Genomic DNA, 19,183 nt, shown 5'->3' on the forward strand with positions numbered 1-19,183 from the left:
TTGGTTGGTTGGTTGGTTGGTTGGTGATTGTTTGTTTGTTTGTTTTGATATGAGTTATCTGTTGTAGCCCTGGCTGTTCTAGAACTAGCTCTATAAACCAGGCTGGCCTCAAACTCAGAGGTCTGCCTTCCTGTATATCCAGTGTTCTGGGATTAAAGGTGTATACTACCACTGCCCAGCCCTAGGACCCATGATTATTTTTTATTTGTTTATTTTGTTTTGTTTTTTGAGACAGGGTTTCTCTGTATAGCCCAGGATGTCCTGGAACTCACTCTGTAGACCAGGCTGGCCTCGAACTCAGAAATCCACCTGCCTCTGCCTCCTAAGTGCTGGGATTAAAGGCATGAGCCACTACTGCCCGGCTAGGACCCATGATTATTAACCTGCATCTTTTTCATTGCTTCTGAGCCCTCTAACAAGAGCTAGCCACCAGCCAGTCGTCCTGTGCATGCTGGGTCTTGGCTGTCATTTACATGTCCTTCAAAGTTACTGCTCCACCATGTCCAGGGGAATCATGGACAGTATTGCATTGGCTCTTACAATTTTATAAAGACAAAATCAAAATACTCCTTAATGTAACACTAAATTAACAACAAACCAAAAAGTAAATAAAAACAGGCTACCAAGGAGATGATTATTATGGCCCGCTGTACCATAAACACTGCTATGTGTTTGTGTGGAGAAGGGAAGCAGAACAAACTAACAAGTAAGAGTAGGCATCAAAGTCTTGTCCTTTACATCAGCAGAAGTTTTTATTTTTCAAATTACCTACTTCAGCCTTACTTTTTAGTGAGAAAAGCCAATAATTTTATTGTTAAATTCCTCATACTGTTTTTCCATCTAGAAATAATAGAAGAGCTAAAGAATAATATAATATCCATGAAAATGTTTCCTAACGAGGTAGGAGGCAGGGCAAGCCAGGTACTCAGGGATGTTACGGAATCCACAGACAGCCTCATTCTGAACAGTGGGGGTTAGAGGCAGTGGAGCAGGAGAGGGCAGCAGGGACTCCTTTGCAAGGGAGGAAGACATTGCCAGGAAGATCTTTCTCCAGTTAAGATCTCAGCTACAGGGCTGCTCCTCCCCCACCCCCTCTAAAGCCCTCGCAGGCTCTCCCTTTCCACAGCTCGCTGCCATCTGCCTCTGGGCACTCTCTCTGATGCTAATGTCAGTGGACTAGGTAATTAAGCGGGCAAGCTTCTTGCATACATTTACATTTTGCTGTCTCCATTAGAGTCCCTCAGGCAGCAAAAACCTTTTCATAGTTGGACAGAATGCTGCCTCAGAAAAATGCTGACATTCCTGATCTGTCCCTACAGGCTTTGTATTTCTACATGTGACACACGTGTCAGAACTGTCAAGACCCCATCCTTGCCTGCCTCTCTGCAGTATGACATTAACCCCTGAGCACAAGATGCCTGAAGACTCTGACTCTTGACATTGTCAGTATAGATGCCCTTGTGGATCTGGGAGCTGACAGAGAAAGGCCCAGAGACAATGGTTCCAAAATACAGAACCTGCCTTCCAGCAGGCCCCATCACCTTACCCCTGAAGGGACAGTTTCTTTCTGATGTCTACAGCCTGCATTTCTGAAACCTTCTTTATCTGAGTTTACTAGATCTGGGAAGAGTCAGGAAATGGGGCTGTGCTATGCTAGAGCTTTAAGAAAGAGACAGTAAGGGCTAGAGAGCTACAGGCTCAGGAGGAGGGGATCCTAACTAAGATAGGATGCTCCTTTGTGCTGGTTTTCATTTCGGGGAGATTGATTGACACTTTTCTAAGGCCCTGGTCTGTTGACCATACAAGTGCTGCTATATCTGATCAGGTAAAGAAGACTATGTCCATATTAATAAAGGGAATAATTCATCAAGAAGATATAACCATTATAACTACATATTGTGCCAAATGTACGGACTCTGCCATGAGTACTGTATGCCAGAAAAATGGAGGAGCACTGTTTCCTGTGGTGTCAGAGTTTACTGAGTAACAGTACACTTACTACTTGTGTCAGTTTCAGTGGCCCAGATTTGCCAGATAGTCTGCCTGCCTTAGCAGTCTGGCTGAGGTGAATGCAGGTTCTTTTATTCCAGTCTTAATTGCTAGTTTTAACTCTCATATCTTAATTGCTAATATTAACTCTCATATCAGACCACACAGAGAATACGGTAAATGTATCTATATAGAGCTACACATATATGTAAGTTGTAGAAAGTATATATGGTAAAGAGCCTATACAGTAGTATTATAGGAGCTTTTCAGAAATGTATGTAGATAAGATACATAAATATATAGATAAGATAACAAATCCACACCAGCCTCAGGGAAGAAGCTATTGTTGTAAAGATCAGGTCATGAAAGAGTCAGAGTAGAGACTGAAGATGTAGCCAGCTGTGGAGACAAAAGAGCAGAACCCAGTCTGCAGCAGGAGCAGGGGGCTATGTCCAGAGGACATGCATCTGGATGAGTGGATGGCAGTCAGTGGGCTATGTCAACAGTGGAGGACTGAGCTAACACCAGGGACATTGGGTCTTCTCCACCTGTGTCTTGATGCATACTCCAGGTAAAAAATGACAGGTTAGTGCATGCCCCTGCCATGACAACACTAGGACTATTCCATTTTATGGGGTTCAAGTAAAGGAGCTAGACCCTCTCTTGGTCTGGCATGTCTGATAGGTTCTTAGGCCTGGTTTTACTGGTACAATTTTAATTCACTCTTGTGTGCCTGCTATCTCACTTCACTCACATACCTTCCTAGGTTAGCCCCATTTCTCCTGCTAGGAATAAGTTGTTATCAGCCTGTGCTTGTGGGTGGTGCTGGACAGATGGTGGACAGATGGTGGTGTTGGTGAGTCCACTTGCATGTAATTATCTTCCATCCTAAAAATGGGGGTCAAATCTTTTTTTTAAAAAAATGGAGTCTGTAAGGGCAAGGTACAACTTGGGAAACCATTATTTTACACACTATGAAGTGACATAGAATAGGACATAGCCTGCTCTCAGCATGCTGTCAGTTTCATAAGATCAACACTAATGGGCATAAAACGTCAGATGAGTCCTGATGCAGTGATAATGAATGACTCAAGAGCCTAACTGCATAAGTCATTTAAACTGAAGACCAACAAGAACAACTACAAAACTTCAGACGTAAGTTATACTACAGGTCAAATGGGCAGAGCAGACATTTGCAGAATATCTAAAAGATTCAGAATATACGTTTTGCTAGGTGACCCATAGAAATCTCTGAAAACAGACCATAAAACAAGTCTTCACAAATATGAAAGAAAAACTGTTTACTATATCTTATCAGATTACAGTTACTACTGTAGGGGTGATATTTAGAAAACAGCGCCCGGTCCAGCTTGTTCCCAGGCAGTCACCATGTTCTTGACGCTCTTCCCCTGCTCTGGCGGGGCTCTGGCTAGCTAGATGCACAGGCCCTGGCACCCACGAGACACCAGTGTGGGGGGGTAGCTATGCCAGTCCACCACGCTGCATCTACAAAGCTTGGCTGAACCCCAGACAATATCTGCCATCCTTGCAGTACCCAGTAGAAATGAGACTCTTAAAGCTTAATGATTATCTAACGGATTTATATATTTAGAACTGCTCAGTCAACAAGATGCCCACACAATTAGAACTGGTACCCAATATCTAACCTTTTGATAGAAGTTGCTACCCAGGACAGCTTTCTACTCATCTGTGGTTCTCCATGGCTGATAGCCTCCTTCCCTCCTCCCCTTCCTCTGTTTCTCCCCTCCCCTTCCTCTGTTTCTCTCTTCTCCTTCCTCTGTTGCTCTCCCAGCTCCACCTCCTCTTCTACTGCCTAATCATCGAGCTCCACTGCGAATACAATGTAGCAGAATAAGTATCCTGCTACAACTACAACCAGAAAGCAAGGGCAATGGTAACTATAGAAACTATACAGATATGTGGAGGCTGAGAAGACACTCTTTAAAATGTTTATTATAGTTCCTGTGTGTGCTCAGGCATATGTAATTTGGTGAACATATGGAAGCCAGAGGATAATTTATGGGGTTTGTTTCCTCATTCCACCTTATCATGAGTTCTGGGGCTTGAATTCAGGTCTCCTGGCCTGAAGGGAAATACCTTTACATGCTGAGCCATCTCCCTGTCCCTGCGTGTGTGTGTGTGTGTGTGTGTGTGTGTGTGTGTGTGTGTGTGTGTGCGCGCGCGCATGGGTGCTGGACCCATGCATGTGTACATATATGTGCATACATACTATATAACTTTTATGTATGTATTTCTGGTGTGGTCACGTGTGTGCTGCAGCATGCATGTTGAGGTCAGCAGAGCACTTGCAGATGTTGTTCTCACCTGCCACTGTATGGATTTCAGGGATTAAACTGGGGCCATCAGGCGTGGCAGCAAGTTCCATTGCTCACTGAGCTGTCTTGCCAGTTCCCTCTCAGTACATGCTTGAGTGACCAATGGGATAGCTGAAGAAATAGGGAGGACATTTAAAATTACTAGCAACAAGTGAAAACGAAAGCGCAATTTACCTTTGACTGTCGCTAAAGCAACTCTAACAAGAAGCTTATAGCTTTAGTGCTTATAGCAAAAATCAGGAAGATCTCAAATAATTACGCCAACTTTGAAAAGCCAATACTTTTCAAAGTATTAGAAAAACAAGAGTCGGCCAAAACCAAAAGCAGATGCTTCACAAGCAGTATTCAAGATCAGAGCAGAAGTTACTGAGACAGGCACAATGAGTAACATATGAACCAATCAGACAAAGAGCTGGTTCTTTGAAAACTGAATATGAAACAGAAGTTCGTTCTAGACTCCAGTGAGGTGCACAGGGTCATCAGGGAGCACTCTGAGAACTGGCTTCATAAACTAGAGAGTCTAGACGTGGGTGAATTCCTAGAGGTAGGGCCGCTAAAACTAAACCAAGTAAATGTAATGACTCAAACAGATGCATAACAGTCAGTGAAGTAAAGAAGAAACAAGAAGTCTTCCAACAAAGATCACAGAACCAGAGGAGGTCACTGCCAATCCTAAAATCCCTGTTGGGAAGAGCTAACACCTTTGCTGGTCAGACTGCTCCACACATGAGAAAGGGAAGGCAAACTACCAAACCTACTCCACAGAGTAAGCAACATTATCCTGAAACTAAAACCAGGTAAAGACAAAACATGAGAACTGTAGTCAGACTCCTTGATAAATACAAAAACTGTGTGTGTGTGCACATACGTGTGGCTGTATGTGCATACAGGTGTGTATGTGTGCGTGTTTAGGCCAGAGAATACCTTCAGGCGCCATTGTTCATTGCTGTCGTCTTCAATTTTTTTGTTTTGAAGTACCATCTCTTACAGAGTGGGGCTTGCAGTTAGGCTGGTTGGCTAGCAAGCCTTGGAGATCTGCATACGTCTGACTCCTCAGTGCCAGATTACACATACAGGCCACATGCCCAGATATTTTACATGGTTCTGCAGGTAGAACTTAGGTCTTCATGCTTGCAGCACGCACTTTACAGATGACACTATTTCCCCAGGCCATATATGCAAAAAATGTTTTGTAAATTGTTTTAATTATTTTATGTGTATGTGTGTATGTCAGAATCTATGTACACCATGTGTGTGCAGAAGCCTTTGGAGTCCAGAAGAGGGCATGGGATCCCCTGGAACGGAAATAACAGCTGATTGTGAGCTGCAGAGTAGGTGCTCTCGGTACTTAGCCCAAGTCCTTTGTGAAGATAAATAGTAAGCAACCTTTACCACTGAGCCATCTCTCCATCCCCTAAAATGCTTAATAATTCAGTATTAACAAAGTGAATTTAAGAGACATTTAAAAATATAATGGGGTGGAGAAATAACTCAGCAGCTAAAAGAACTTGTTCTTGAAGAGCTGTGTTCTGTTCCCAGCATCTACTAGGCAGCTCACAAGCATCTGTAACTCCATCTCCAGTAGATCCCATGCCCTCTTTTGAACTCTGTTACACCAAACATACATGTAGTGCTCAGACATACATGCAGGCAAAATACCCATTCACATAAACTAAAAATCTTGTAACCTTTTGGTTTGAACCGAGGATGAAAATCAATAAATGTAATACAACACAGAGATAAACTTCTGTCCATATGATCAACTCAAATAGTCAGCATTAGAGTAAATGGGAAAAACTGAAAGCAGTTCTTCTGAGGCAGTGATGAGCCAGGGTGCCCATTCTCTCTTCCTATTCAGTATAGTGTTCAGTCTTAACAAGGGACACAAATAATAAAGGAAAAATGGAAAGTATCCCTAGTTTTAGATGGCCCTATTTTTAAAAGATTCTAAAGATTTGATTAGAAAACCATGATACCTAATGCACACTTCAGCAAAATAATAGCATATAAAACCAACATACCAAAATATCATTGTATCTATATATAATAACAAACTTTCTAATAAAGGAATAATGGGAAAATCCCATTTGCCATAAAACAGATCATTAAAAGACATGGAACCTAACCCACCTGAAGCACCTCTGAGACAGCAGCAACGTTAAGGTACTGAGAACACTGAAGGCATTGGAGGGAAAGTGCTGCTTTACTGACTGATGTGTAGAATTCATGTTATGAAGATGAACAGACTATCAAGTGGTTGCTGTAGTCAGCCTAATCTTAAAGTTCTGGTAATGTTCTTCACAGAACTATAAACAGTAATTAAAATTGACATAGAAGTATAAAAATTCTAAAATCACCAAAGCAATCTGCAGCAGAAAGAGTAACACTGGAGCCTGTGTATCAGACTAATGAGTTACAGGGACAAAACTGTATGGTACTAGCAAAAAAAAAAAAAAAAAAAGTAGACAAATCAGTTACATTTTCAGCCACCTAGTCTTTGACGTATATATCTGAAACCTGTATTAGAGAAAAAGGCAGCATCGTAACAAATGGAAAAGTTGCTCTCTCTCTGTAGAAGAGAGAAACTACATCCCTATCTTTTACCCTACACAAAAATTAATTTAAACCAGATCAAAGATGTCAACATAAGTTCCAAATTCTAGTGAATACTGGAAATACTCAAGTGGTAGAAACTGCAGCACAAGAAATCTCAAGAGTTCAGAAAGATGTTCTGGAAAGGACTTCAGTAGCACATGAAATCTCAAGTGTTGACAGTTGGTTCTACACGAAATTAGAAAAGTTTAGTGTGGTTGCATATGCTTTGAGAGGCAGGAACAGGAAGAGCTCTGAGTTTGAAGATAACCAGGGCTACACGGAGAAACTCTATCTCAAAAAAAGAAAAGACAAAAGTAAAAGAAAAGAAAGGTGAAAGAAAGGAGTTAAAGGAGGGAGGGAGAGATTGAAATTGGGGGGCCGGGGGAGAGAGGCAGAGAGAAGAGTGCTTCTGCACAGCAAGGGGAATAATAGTGAAGAGATAGCCTAAAATAGAAGCAAGTACGGCTTGCAAGGTGGCTCGGTAAAGGCACTGGCTACTAGCCTGACAACCTGAGTTGGGTGCCTGTAATCTACATGGTAGATTGTCAGGTCAGTGGCCAGTGCCATAGCCCTGTAATGGCTACTGTCGTGTGCATGTGTGCATACACACACTAAATAGAACAAAGAAGGGTCTTTGCCAGCTATACTCTGGATAGGAAACTGGTATCTGGAATTCATAAAGAAGGGCAAAAATAAATGCCAACAAAATTGTCCAATCAGTAAGTGGGTTAATCAGCTGAACAGACAGACTAGTCTCAAAGGAATTAGTATAAATTCCCAGCTAGTATTTGAAAAGGTGTTCAACACCTTCAGCCATTAAAGAATGGTAAATTAAAACTGTTTTGAAATTCCATCTCACCCAAGGAGGAATGACTGTCATCAGGATAACAAATGCTGGCCAAGATATGCTGAAAGAGAAACCCTTATTCACCATGGAACATTAACTGGTGCAGCCACTGTAGAAGTCAGTGTGGAAGCTCCTAAAAAACCAAACCAAAACCTAAAAATGTAGCTACTATACAATCCAGCTAAACCATTCCTGTACTGCTTATCATAGTCATGGTTTCATGTTCCTGTTTTTTAAGCTACAGTATTCACAAGAACCAGCATAGCTATCCACTAGGGGAGTGACTAGCCTGTGTCTTATTCCAGAAGTACCTATTTGTTTTTCACTCTGATTAGTTCAGGAACACATTAGAATATTTGTCTATATTATCTAGGAAAATACCAGAAATTTATTTAAGAGATTGGTGGCAAATTCCTGCCAATGAAAGACTTCATGTTGCTGGCTTCTGCTTCTCAACAACTCCAATTTAGCTCCCAGGAGAGCAAGAGAGCTCCCCCTCAGAACTCCTCTCCTGCATGGTCTGTGGTGAGAGACAGTAAACGCCAAACAGGAACCCTTCTAACCTCTTCTTTGAGACCTCGTATACCTCAAGTCATTAGCCTCTTACATCATTCTCTTCTGCAGCCCTCATGACCCCTAAAGTGTCTTGTAGAGAGCCTCACTACCTGCAGGTTTCAGACAGTTCAGTGTTCTCTCAAAGGTGGTCCTATGTCCTGTGTGGGAAAGATGGCTTGCTGCATTCGGTCCCACAGTGGGTCACCTTTCCTCTCTGACTTTGGTTTCTATGGGAGTTTTCCTGCTCGGGGCCTTGGGCTCAGTGTCCTTGCTGCCTTCTCGAGCCTTCTCTCAGTATTGGGGAGGGGTAGATTTGGTGGCAGGGAGCATGGAAGAGTCCAGCACTGGTAGTGAATGTGGGGTCAGGAGCATCGGGACCTCTGTTGTCCTGTATGTCATGATTAGCCTTACCAGCCTGGCTGAAAAGGACAGCTGTGCAGCCGTGACTCATTTAAATGTGACTTTCCCGAACTAGAAATAGACAGTTTTTTTTTCCTAAGGGATCTAATACTTGACTAATTAACTCTACCTTCTGGCTAGAATATGTAACCTTGGAAGTGTTGCTATATTTAGAATAATCTCTAAGAATGACAGTGTAGAATTTCTGCTTTTCATAGCACCTTAATTAATTTTCTTTTGTTTTGGAAAGCACTTCAGGTGCCTTCTCCCCCCCCCCACCCCCCCCCAACCCCCCACCCCCGTGCATCAGATCCCATCTGGAGAGCTCAGGCTGTGATCCCTGACCCTGACAGGAGGTGATGTGTGAGTGACACTCAGTACAGCTGCACAGAGGGCTCCTTAGGCACCTCTGTTAGTGACCACTTCAGAAGACTGGTCTTGTCGGAAAGACAGCTTTAGTGGCTTAGAGCTCCAAAGGGCTGGATGACTGACTGACCTAACCAGTCAGTTTTGACCAGGCCTAGTTTATGAGCGTCTCACCCACCATCTGTGTGTGCCAGACCACCTAGCCACAGCTCGTCCCATGCATATGTGCCTGGATGGTGCCTCCTTGCCTCCCTCCTTCTCTCCTAATCTTCCTTGCTTGCTTGCTTTCCTTGTATCTTTTGTAGTTTGCATTGAAAAGATCCTAAAGGATAATTATGAAAAACACATATAAACCATTAAATTAACTTCCTTGCTAAATTTTAGATTTGGCTTTAAATTTCCTGAAGCTGAAGATCAAACAAAATCAGCTGTCTAGTTCTCCAGATCAAAGGGAAATGAGAGAACCGTGTGGAGACTGAAGAGCAAGGTCGTTGTTAGCACCTAACCCTGCCTGCTTTCTGACTGCACCGAGACCCTCTGGGTTTTATCCCTGAACTTGTCTTTGCTTTTAGCTACATTCCTGTTTGTGTCTCGATGAACTTCTCTTTGGGTTGGGTTTAACGGGCGAGACTTGGTCTGTCCCTAGAGGGACATGGGGACGCTTCATCTACTGTTTCCTGAAACATTCTTTCTTTCCTCCATCCGCTTCTGTTACACATACCCTGATGCCCTTCTTGGGCTTTCCCTGTTCCTGTAGGCTTTCTTTATTCCTTCTCATTCTGTTTTCTTTTGCATTTCTAATTTGATATTTTAAACACTGTTTTTAAAGTCACTGATTTCTTTTGCTTACTGAGGTTTGCTGGTGATAATTGACAGGGTCATGTTTAGTCCACTTGTTCTTCATCTGTAGGATTCTTTTAAAATTCATTTTCAAAGATAAGAGAACCAAATAAAACCAGCTGGAGTCCAGGAACACAGCATCAGGTTGCCCCAAATTCCATGTTCTAAAATGGTGTCACTTTCACTAAGTTTTTATAAAATTATAAATCAAAGCATGGTTAATGCATTGATCTTAACACATTAGGGTGGGTTGGAACAGAGTCTGGAACTCTTTGTTATCTGATGCCATCTTGACCTTCTGTTGATGCAAAGGATTGATTTGGTAGTCATGAGGATATTGGGCCCCACATGGAGGTAGGCAAGAGGTGGCTATGTAGAGGCTGAAGGGAGCCCAAGACTGTCTCCCAGCCTCCTCATCTTAGCTCTCCACATCACAGCCACGTCAGCCAGTTCCTCAGCCTTGTACAGGGTTGAAGATGTGTTCGACTTTTTTTTTTTCTAAAAAGGTGAATTCACAATTCCTTCTGTTTGCCGAGCAATCACCTTTTGTGCATGCAAAGACTAAATAGTGCTTTGTATCCCAGTGTGCAAACAGTCACCGGGAACAGTAACTCTAAACATCGACAGCTCTTCAGCTGTCAGGAACCAGGTCTAAACTGTTTTCAACCTCGGTATCTGAGATACATGTGACATGTAAACTTAGGAATAGTGTACCTAATGTCACCATAGTCAAAAACACACTGTGACTTGAGGATTTAAAGGCAACAGATGAGAGAAGGGGCATTTTTTAATCAACTAGAAATGGCATTTTTAAACTACATAGATAATGTTGCCCATCTACAATTATTTGTATTTTATATGATGGTTCTATTGATGTTCAGAGTGCTAAAAATAACTTACTACATTTTGATTGTAGATTTCCTTTAATAGGTTTGATTTTTATAGCTGAATCTCATGAAGTGTTCATAGTTCTAATTATAGGAAATGTTAGGTTCTAAACTTTGAGTAATAATTTGACATTCCATTATCTCAGTGTTTGGAAAATTTATGTTGCAGATGAAATCAGATAATAATATCACATTCCTTTAATTTATCTTTTATCAAAATTGCCTTTTTCCGTGTACAGTTTTTGGGGACAGAGGGTGAAAAATAGAGCTAAGACTTATGAGAAATTAAGGGTTTCATGGGTTGTCTAGGAATAACCAAATCTTATGTTGTTATCAGAAAGAAAAATAGGAATCACTGTATAATATTGTCTATTTACTTTTTATTGGTAAAATGTAAATATTTTAAATTTTGAAGTCCTCCTAATTATACTATAGGATAACTTAAATATTGATTTAATCAAGAAATATGGGCTTTTTTGCATTTGTATATGCATGTGTGTGATGGTTTAAATGAAAATGGCCCCAAAATGTTCATATATTTTGGTCTTCCATTTTTGGAACTGTTTGGGAAGGATTAGGAGGCATGGCTTTGTTGAAGGAGGCATCTCAGTGAGGGTGGACTTTGAAGTTTCAAAAGGCCATGCTATTTCCTCTGCTTCATATTGTGCCTCAAGAGGTAAGCTCTCAGCTTCTGCTCCAGTGCTATGTCTGTCTTCTTCCTGCTGTGCTTCATGACATGGTGGTCACATGCTCTAACGCTCTGAAACTGTGAGTCCCAAATAAAGCCTTCTGTAGGTTGCCTTAGTCATGGTATCTTATGATAGCACTAAAAAGTAGCTAAGACTCTGTGTGTGTGTGTGTGTGTGTGTGTGTGTGTGTGTGTGTGTGTGTGTACATTTAGGTATATGTGTGTGGAAGCCAGATGTTGATGCCAAGTTTTGAGATAATGTATTACCCTGATCCCAGGGTTCACAGATTTAACTAATCTAGCTAACAAGCCAGCTCCAGGGTATACACACCAGTCTCTGCCTTCCAAGAGTTGGGATAACAAACATGTACCACAAGGCCAGGCACTTACACATTTTAGGGACCTGAACTCCATCATGCTTGCATGGCAAGCATTTTGCTGAACGAGTAGCATCCTAGCCTAGAAAACACAGAATTCTTAAATATGAAGTACCATGATGGCTGTTATTAGGGACTTGGTTTGGATTCTTTTGTTTTGTTCTGTTTTGTTTCATAATTTGGATTAAAATAACCCAATTTTTTGATTTATTTCCTGAAAAGAATAAATGAAGTCAGAGTTACTTTAAGGTAATCAGAGGTCTAACTCTGTCACGGGACTTTCAGAGCCTTTAATCTGTATCTTGACATTTTAAATATTAGTAGAAACATAGTAATCAAATTGATGGGATAAAGTTATAATTCTTTTCCATTTCCTTAGCAGGAATCTGTGAGCTGGCTTTTTTAAGAGTTTGAATTTAAAATAGAGGTATCTCCAAATGGAATGCCTTTTGAAATATTTAACATAAGTCTTTGCCACTTTAAAAATAAAAACATTTTAAAAATACAAATTATATTTAATGATGAAATGATCTTTTTTATAGAAGGAGTAAGCACAACCCTTGAGTCTGAGGCTAGAGATCCAGTCGTTACAAGTGTTTATAGATCACCCAAAAGACCTGCGCCACCTCTAACTCCAGCGCTCAGGGCTCTGCTGGCTTCCTCTGGACTCCACTGGAAGCATCATGTGTTCTCACACTGCCTTGGCTGTGAGCTACAGAAATTCATGTGCTGAGTTTTCCCTTACCTGATCCCAGCCAGAGGGTAGCCTCCGAGGTTGGATAAAGCTCCTTTTTGGACTTCCAGCAGGGCTTTGGAATAAGCACCAAGCCAGCTGGAGCCACTATTTGTATCCTAAGGTCCTACATGTAAGCTTAGCTCCTGTACACTCAATCTCCTAACACTGCCTCCAGTCTAATAGTTTCTCATGTTGTGGTGACTCCCAATCATACAATTAATTTTGTTGCTGCTTCGTAACTGTAATTTTGCTACTGTTAGGAATAATAATATAAATATATGATATGCAATTCCTGTGAAAGGGTTGCTTACCCCCCTCCCCCCACAAGGGGTTTTGGCACACAGGTTAAGGACCGCTGCTCTACAGGTACGCTATGGCTCATATCTCCCTGCCTGGATTCTCACTGAGATTTTTGGCTAGGCAGATTGCTCTCTAGAGATACAAGCCACGTTAAACATGGCACAGATCTTTGTGAGCCGACATTGGGTTTTGCTGGTAGACTGTCATTGGCTAGTGTCTGGTTAGGTACCATTGCTATCAGGAGCACAGCTGCTGCTCAGACCTCTCCACTGGCAGCTCTGAGCTCTACTCCCTGTTTCTGTTTTACTCCAGAGTCCAGCCCTGTGGTACTTTGAGGTAGAGTGCACCTGGCCATGAACGCTAGGGAAGCTGGATGTCTGCTTCTTGTTCTGTCCTTGGAACTTGTGGGGCAGACAGTTTTCCATCTGGTGCTGTGCCAGGAACAGGAGGAATGTGTACTCTCAGGGTAGCAATAACTTTCTGGGGTAGTTGAGTTTTCCATGGGCTCGTCTCACCTGTGAGCAGTTTACTAGTTGTGACTTTCGGATAGTGAAGCCTAAGACTTCTTGCTGACCTCAAGTCTGAAAGCTTTCTATGTGCCTGACATAACTGTGAATGCTTAAGCGTGTGCTGTTCTGTGGATGACTGCAGAGCTTTCCTTATTGAAACTCACAGCTTTGACCTAGTAATGAAGACAGTATATCCACACAGAGGACTCACAGTGATGCCTCCAGGCAAAAGGAAAACCACCCCAGCAGCATTTTCAGGATTCATTACACTGAGGTCCTGAACTTCTTCAGCATGGAACACTGACATGATTTTGGCTTTGAACATTCTCAAAGTAATGTAGCAAATTCTCAGTGTGGCCACAGGAAGAATTAGGAGGTTCCTGGCCTTCTGGTAGCAGACAATAAAAATGAACACTATTTCCCAATAATTAAAAAACTCAATCACAAAACAGTGTTATTTGATGAGGCTGTGCCTTAGTTTCCTTTTACTGTGATCAGATGTCAGGACAAAAGCAACTTGGAGAGGAAGGATTTGCTTCCTTTTTCCCATTTACACTCCATCACTGCAGGACAGCTAAGGTGACAGGGACTTGAAGTAGTCACATCACACCCTCAGTCAACATTGGTGAACAGTGCTTGCATGCCAGTGCAGGCTGTTCTGTGAGGTGCTGCTGCCTACATATAGGGTGTTCTTCCTCATCAATCTTTGCCATGAATGCCCACAGCCAACCCAGTCCAGACAGTCCCTCAGTGATGCTCCTTCACTGGTGATTCTACATTGTATCAAGTTGATATTCAAAGATAACCATCATAAGCAGTTTAGATCCAAATGTTTTTTAGGTAGGGTAGGTTGTATTTGTAAGATTATTACTATAAGGACGTTTCCTTAATATTTTTGGATCCAACAAGAACCTGTTGAGCACACTCTCCTGGCTCTTGATATAAATGCTCTTAGTGAAAGGAAGGGAGGGGTCGCCCTGTCTCACATAGACCTGCTGCCTTCATACACTGACACAGTTAAGATGCTGAGGAAAGAGAGCAGGATACAGGGCTGTCTCCATGGCTCCTATCAGTCATCTGTCTGATCTGCCAACAAGTGTGGCTGCTGGCTGGCTGCTCAGGTGAGCCTCTAAAGCCAACCACAGACTCACTAGCTCATCCATAAGAACTCGGAGACAAAGGCAGCACATCATTCCTGCCCAGATTTTGACACAGAATGGTCAAGAATTGGTAGTGAAGTAGATTGGCCTTCCTCCCACTCCAATGAAATTGTGGAAGTGAGACTCGGAACTACAGTGTGTAGAAGGGAACTAGCATAAATTACTGGAGTAATCAGCAAAGTATAAGCGCCATTTAGAAAGGCTATATAGAAATGGTTGAGTTCATTCATATTAGATTATAGCCCAAAGAAGGGATTTAGATAAGGTGAAAGCTTCAAGGTCAAGCTAAGAATCTGTTATTTACACCAATGTGAAGGTTTTGCTTTGTGCTTATTGATTTTACCCTGTTAATTAAATTACCCTAGAGGAAATTTTGCTGCCAGTGAAGTAACATCAGATCCACAGTGTTGGGTGCTGAAGAAAGAGCTTAAGATCAGGCCTTGGGGCTGAATGTTGTTTTTTTAATGGGGCGTCAAAAGCCTATCTAGGGCTGGAGGTCATGGTGCACACCTTTTATCTCAGCTCTTGGGAGGCAGAGGCAGAGGCAGGTGGGTCTCTGAGTTCTAGCATAGTCTACAGAGCAAGTTCCACGGCTACATAGAGAAACCATGTCTCAGAAAAAGAACAGGAATATTCCAGCAGAATGATTCCCCTACCAGATCATCTCTCAGTGCTGAACCACATGAATTAAATAACTCTGCTTTTCCTTCTAGACCCTTGCTCTTCCAGACAAGTGAACATGTGGCGGACAGTCCAGCAGTGGGAGACATTATACCATTCAGCATCATCATTCAGTTTCTGTTCACAAGAGCACCAGCTGAGCTGAAATCCCCCTTCCAGGTAATGAAGACAGGGTGGCCTCTCAGGCAACTTTGTAAGTAAGTGTCCTCACGGAGTGGGTTGCTAGCTCCCTCCTGCTTTATCTAGTTTCTGATGTCTCTCTGAAAGTGAACAGAGATGGAAGAAAATTCCGGTGCCCTGCATGTGTTTTATTGGCAGGCAGTCTAAAATTTACTTCTTGAGTCCAGAATTAGCTCTTTAAAAAAGTCTCAACGTACTATAGTATCCAATGTCTGTAATCTTAGCATTCAGGAAACTGAGGCTAGAGGATTGCCATGAGTTCCTTGCCTGCCTGAAATACAGAGTGAGACCCCGTCTCAAAAATCATCACAATCCTGCTGGGTGTAGTGGTGCACGCCTTTAATCCCAGCGCTCGGGAGGCAGAGGCACATGATCTCTGTGAATTCAAGGGCCTGGTCTACAGAGTTCCAAGACAGCCAGGGCTACATAAAACCCTGTCTCCAAGAAACCAAAAACAAATTAAAAAAACAAAACAAATCAAAAAACCCATCATCATCAAACAAATAATTTTTATTCATGATTCTCTGTTGATTGAGGCTTGCTTGTCTGTCTGTCTGTCTGTCTGTCTGTCTGCCTGCCTGCCTGCCTGCCTGCCTGCCTGCCTGCCTACCTACCTACCTACCTACCTACCTACCTACCTACCTACCTATCTATCTATCTATCTATCTATCTATCTATCTATCTATCTATCTATCTATCTATCTGACATGGGGCCATGTCAGCAGATCTTAAGAGTTTTTGGTAATCAGGTGCTTGAAGCCCTGTGCCACCTTCTGGACTTCCTTCAGGAAGTGTGAAGATCATTTTACCCATAGACATGAGTGCTTTTTGTGTCAGTATTTGCCACCATTTGCTGAAGAATGTGCTTTTTTTTCTGTGTTGCAACCCTGCAGAGGGCAGAATGGTCCCATGCACGCTTCTCCCAGTGGCTGGACGATCATCCATCTGAAAAGGACAGGCTCCTCCTCCTCAGGTAATGCTGTGTGTTGTGGGGGGTGGGGGGACGGCACAGGGAGGCCCAGGAGAATAGACTGCAGGGATGGGTGATGAAGGAGCAGCGCTTGTGTGGGCATGTACACACTTGTGTGTCTCCAGGTGGCCACTTCATTGCATAGGCATTTGCATGTTGGATCCCTCTGTTGTGTACTGCTGGGCACAGGGACTACCTGATCTTTCCAGACCTTCTCATCCTCAGGTACCAGTATCTGTGCCAGTATTTGCCGCCATTTGCTGAAGAGTGTACTTTCTTCACTGTGTTGCAACCTTGCAGAGGGCAGAATGGTCCCATGTACACGTCTCCCTGGTACAGCCCTAAGGGGCATGAGCTCCAGTTTTAAAACAATGTCACTTATGAGAGGATTCACTTTGGCTCTGTATCTGTGTTGCTTCCATGTGCTGCAGTCACTGACATGCTGGCACTCAGAGTGAGTGAACTTTGAACAGTGACAGTTCCTGGTAGGAAAGGGTAACTCAGAACCTGCTTAGACAGCACACATTCCCTGGTTGTGGTCCATGGATATGCTTCAGTATGCACTGTGCTCAGGAGCCTGTGTGCATCTCCAGCCATGAGCATGGTGCATGCAGCTCACTGAGCGTGCTTCTTCCATTAACACTCCCCTCTGAAACCATGCTCAGAAAGCATCACCAGAGAGCTCCTCTCCCAGCTGTCTTGGTCAGCTGACTCAATTTTATTGACATGTGATCCCCCTTTCCTGACGCTTCCCTTGTTTCTGATTGAACCTTTCTGACTTCTTCCCGTCCATTCCAGCTGCTGACTTGCTTCTTTTGGTCCATTTGTTAAATGTCACGGTCCACATCTGTTTCTAGTTTTGTTGTACCCAGGTGAGTGGTGCAGACACATGCCTCTTTCAGACACACACACACCTGCCACCCTCCCTCTCAACAGGCCCAGGTATGGAACTCACTTGCATGGGGCCTTCGGCCAGCAAACTTGCTGTCAGACACCTGCATTCAAACATATCACAGAAATCATAACCCCCAAATGTTTTCATTTAATCATCCCACACACACCCTATATTCCTTGATGCCGTCATGGGAGGCCACCATCACCAAACCAGCCACACTTGAAGACGAGTAAATCGTCAGTCAGCTCCTGTCCACTTGGTTCTGATTCCAGTTAGCATTGCTCTAACCCCTGAATCCATTCTCTACCCTGTCAATCTAGGTGTGTGGATGAGGCAGGCTAGCTAGCTTATTTGAGCCTCAGTGCAGGACATGAGGAAGGTCATTCTCACTTATGCACAAACATGTGACGGTGGTGACCAGGCTTCTACTGTTCCTTATCTTTCCTCACTAGGAAGCTGACCCATAGAAGGGAAATGCTGAGAGGTGAGCTTCCTGTCAGTGTTCAGCCCTAGTTAAGCCTGCGTATGGAAAAAGCTTAAGATGTAGTCAGGAAATTTGCGATGTCTCTGTGGCTTCTTTTCTGACCCCCAAGTATGTACTCAGCCTGAGTTTTCCAATTTACATTATCAATATATTTGATAATAGGAAACGATTCATCAGACCTCCATTTTATCACGTTAAGGCCTTAAAATGAGTTCATCCACATGGCTGACTTGCTGTGGGTTCGTGATCACAAATCTCTTTTCTTCTGCTTCTTTTTAAAATTGTCTCCTGGGTGATCTCATCATTGATGCTGTTGCTAAGCTCACATTTAGCAAGTGAAAGCCATACTCATGAATACTTCCTAGTGTCAGTCTCTCCCCCCCCCATACACACACACACACACACACACACACACACACACACACACACACGGCAGATCTCAGAACCTTGCTTGCCTGGGGGATCCACAGAAACTGTACTGCCATAGCACCCTGCCTCTTTTAGACTTCATTAGAGCCCTATGGTACTTTAATCCATTGTTACAGAAAACACTTGGAACCATAGGAATCCTTGGACCCTCAGCCAGCTTGCCGTTGTCTAGGACCCATAGGCTAGGTCTTACTTTCTCAGCTTTTCTGTTTCTAAAATCTTTTAGTACTAATCACAGTGAAGTTTCTAATGCCTGACAAATTGTTTATAAAACACCCACTTGGTGTGACCTATTAACCCAGACCAATCCTTTAGTATTAAACCCATTGCCTTTTCCTCTGTCAGGGTAACTTTAGCAATCTTGCTTGGTTACAAACCTCTTACATAATGCTTGGCCTGCCTTCCAAGAAAGCTAATGTTTTCCTGAAGCAAATGAAGTAATTTAATAAATGCTTGAAAATCCTGCTCTGATTTTATGTAGGAGGGCAGCTTAATCTGTTTTCTCACTGTCATTCTAATGGTGTTTCTGATGAATATCAAGAGAAAAGAAAAATCTAACTAAACTTATTTCTGAGCTTCCTTCAATGTAATGTGTAATTTATATACTTAGCCCTGAAAATGCAAAGGAAAGAGTGTTTTTTTAAAGTGTATTTTGTAAATAGAATAGTGTGCCCACTATGGAACATTAGATTTTCCACTTATTTCTTAAGATTGGCAAATGTACGTGTGCGCACACCCCACTGCTTCAAGATGGTTGAGCCCTTTTCTCAGCCTGGCCTTAAAACATTTGTAGAGTTGGGGCAACTGCCTGAACTGGTATGCCAACTGGCAAAGAAACCATTTTCTTCTAATTTATTCAAAAATATAAAGAAGTAACTCCCTAAGGGTTGGCTCTGATACCCGGTTGGAACATCCCACAAAATGATGTTAAGAACATGG

The 19,183-nt window shown here is 42.7% G+C and overlaps 1 protein-coding gene across 6 annotated transcripts in view; it reads left to right on the top strand.

The window, feature by feature from the left end:
- Cog5 (component of oligomeric golgi complex 5) overlaps positions 1–19,183 on the top strand; it is a 285,117-nt gene that overhangs the window by 245,834 nt on the left and 20,100 nt on the right. For all 6 annotated transcript variants that reach the window (XR_003711595.1, XR_003711592.1, XR_003711594.1 and 3 more), the window contains 2 exons: positions 15,319–15,445; positions 16,360–16,439. Coding sequence is in view for 2 of the 6 variants with exons in the window: in XM_028768901.1 (XP_028624734.1) it covers positions 15,319–15,445; positions 16,360–16,439 (207 nt within the window). In the remaining 4 variants the exon portion in view is untranslated. The remainder of the gene's footprint in view (positions 1–15,318; positions 15,446–16,359; positions 16,440–19,183) is intronic.

The sequence above is a fragment of the Grammomys surdaster genome, unplaced genomic scaffold (genome assembly GCF_004785775.1).
Source record: "Grammomys surdaster isolate TR1022 unplaced genomic scaffold, NIH_TR_1.0 188, whole genome shotgun sequence".
NCBI classification, from domain to species: domain Eukaryota; kingdom Metazoa; phylum Chordata; class Mammalia; order Rodentia; family Muridae; genus Grammomys; species Grammomys surdaster.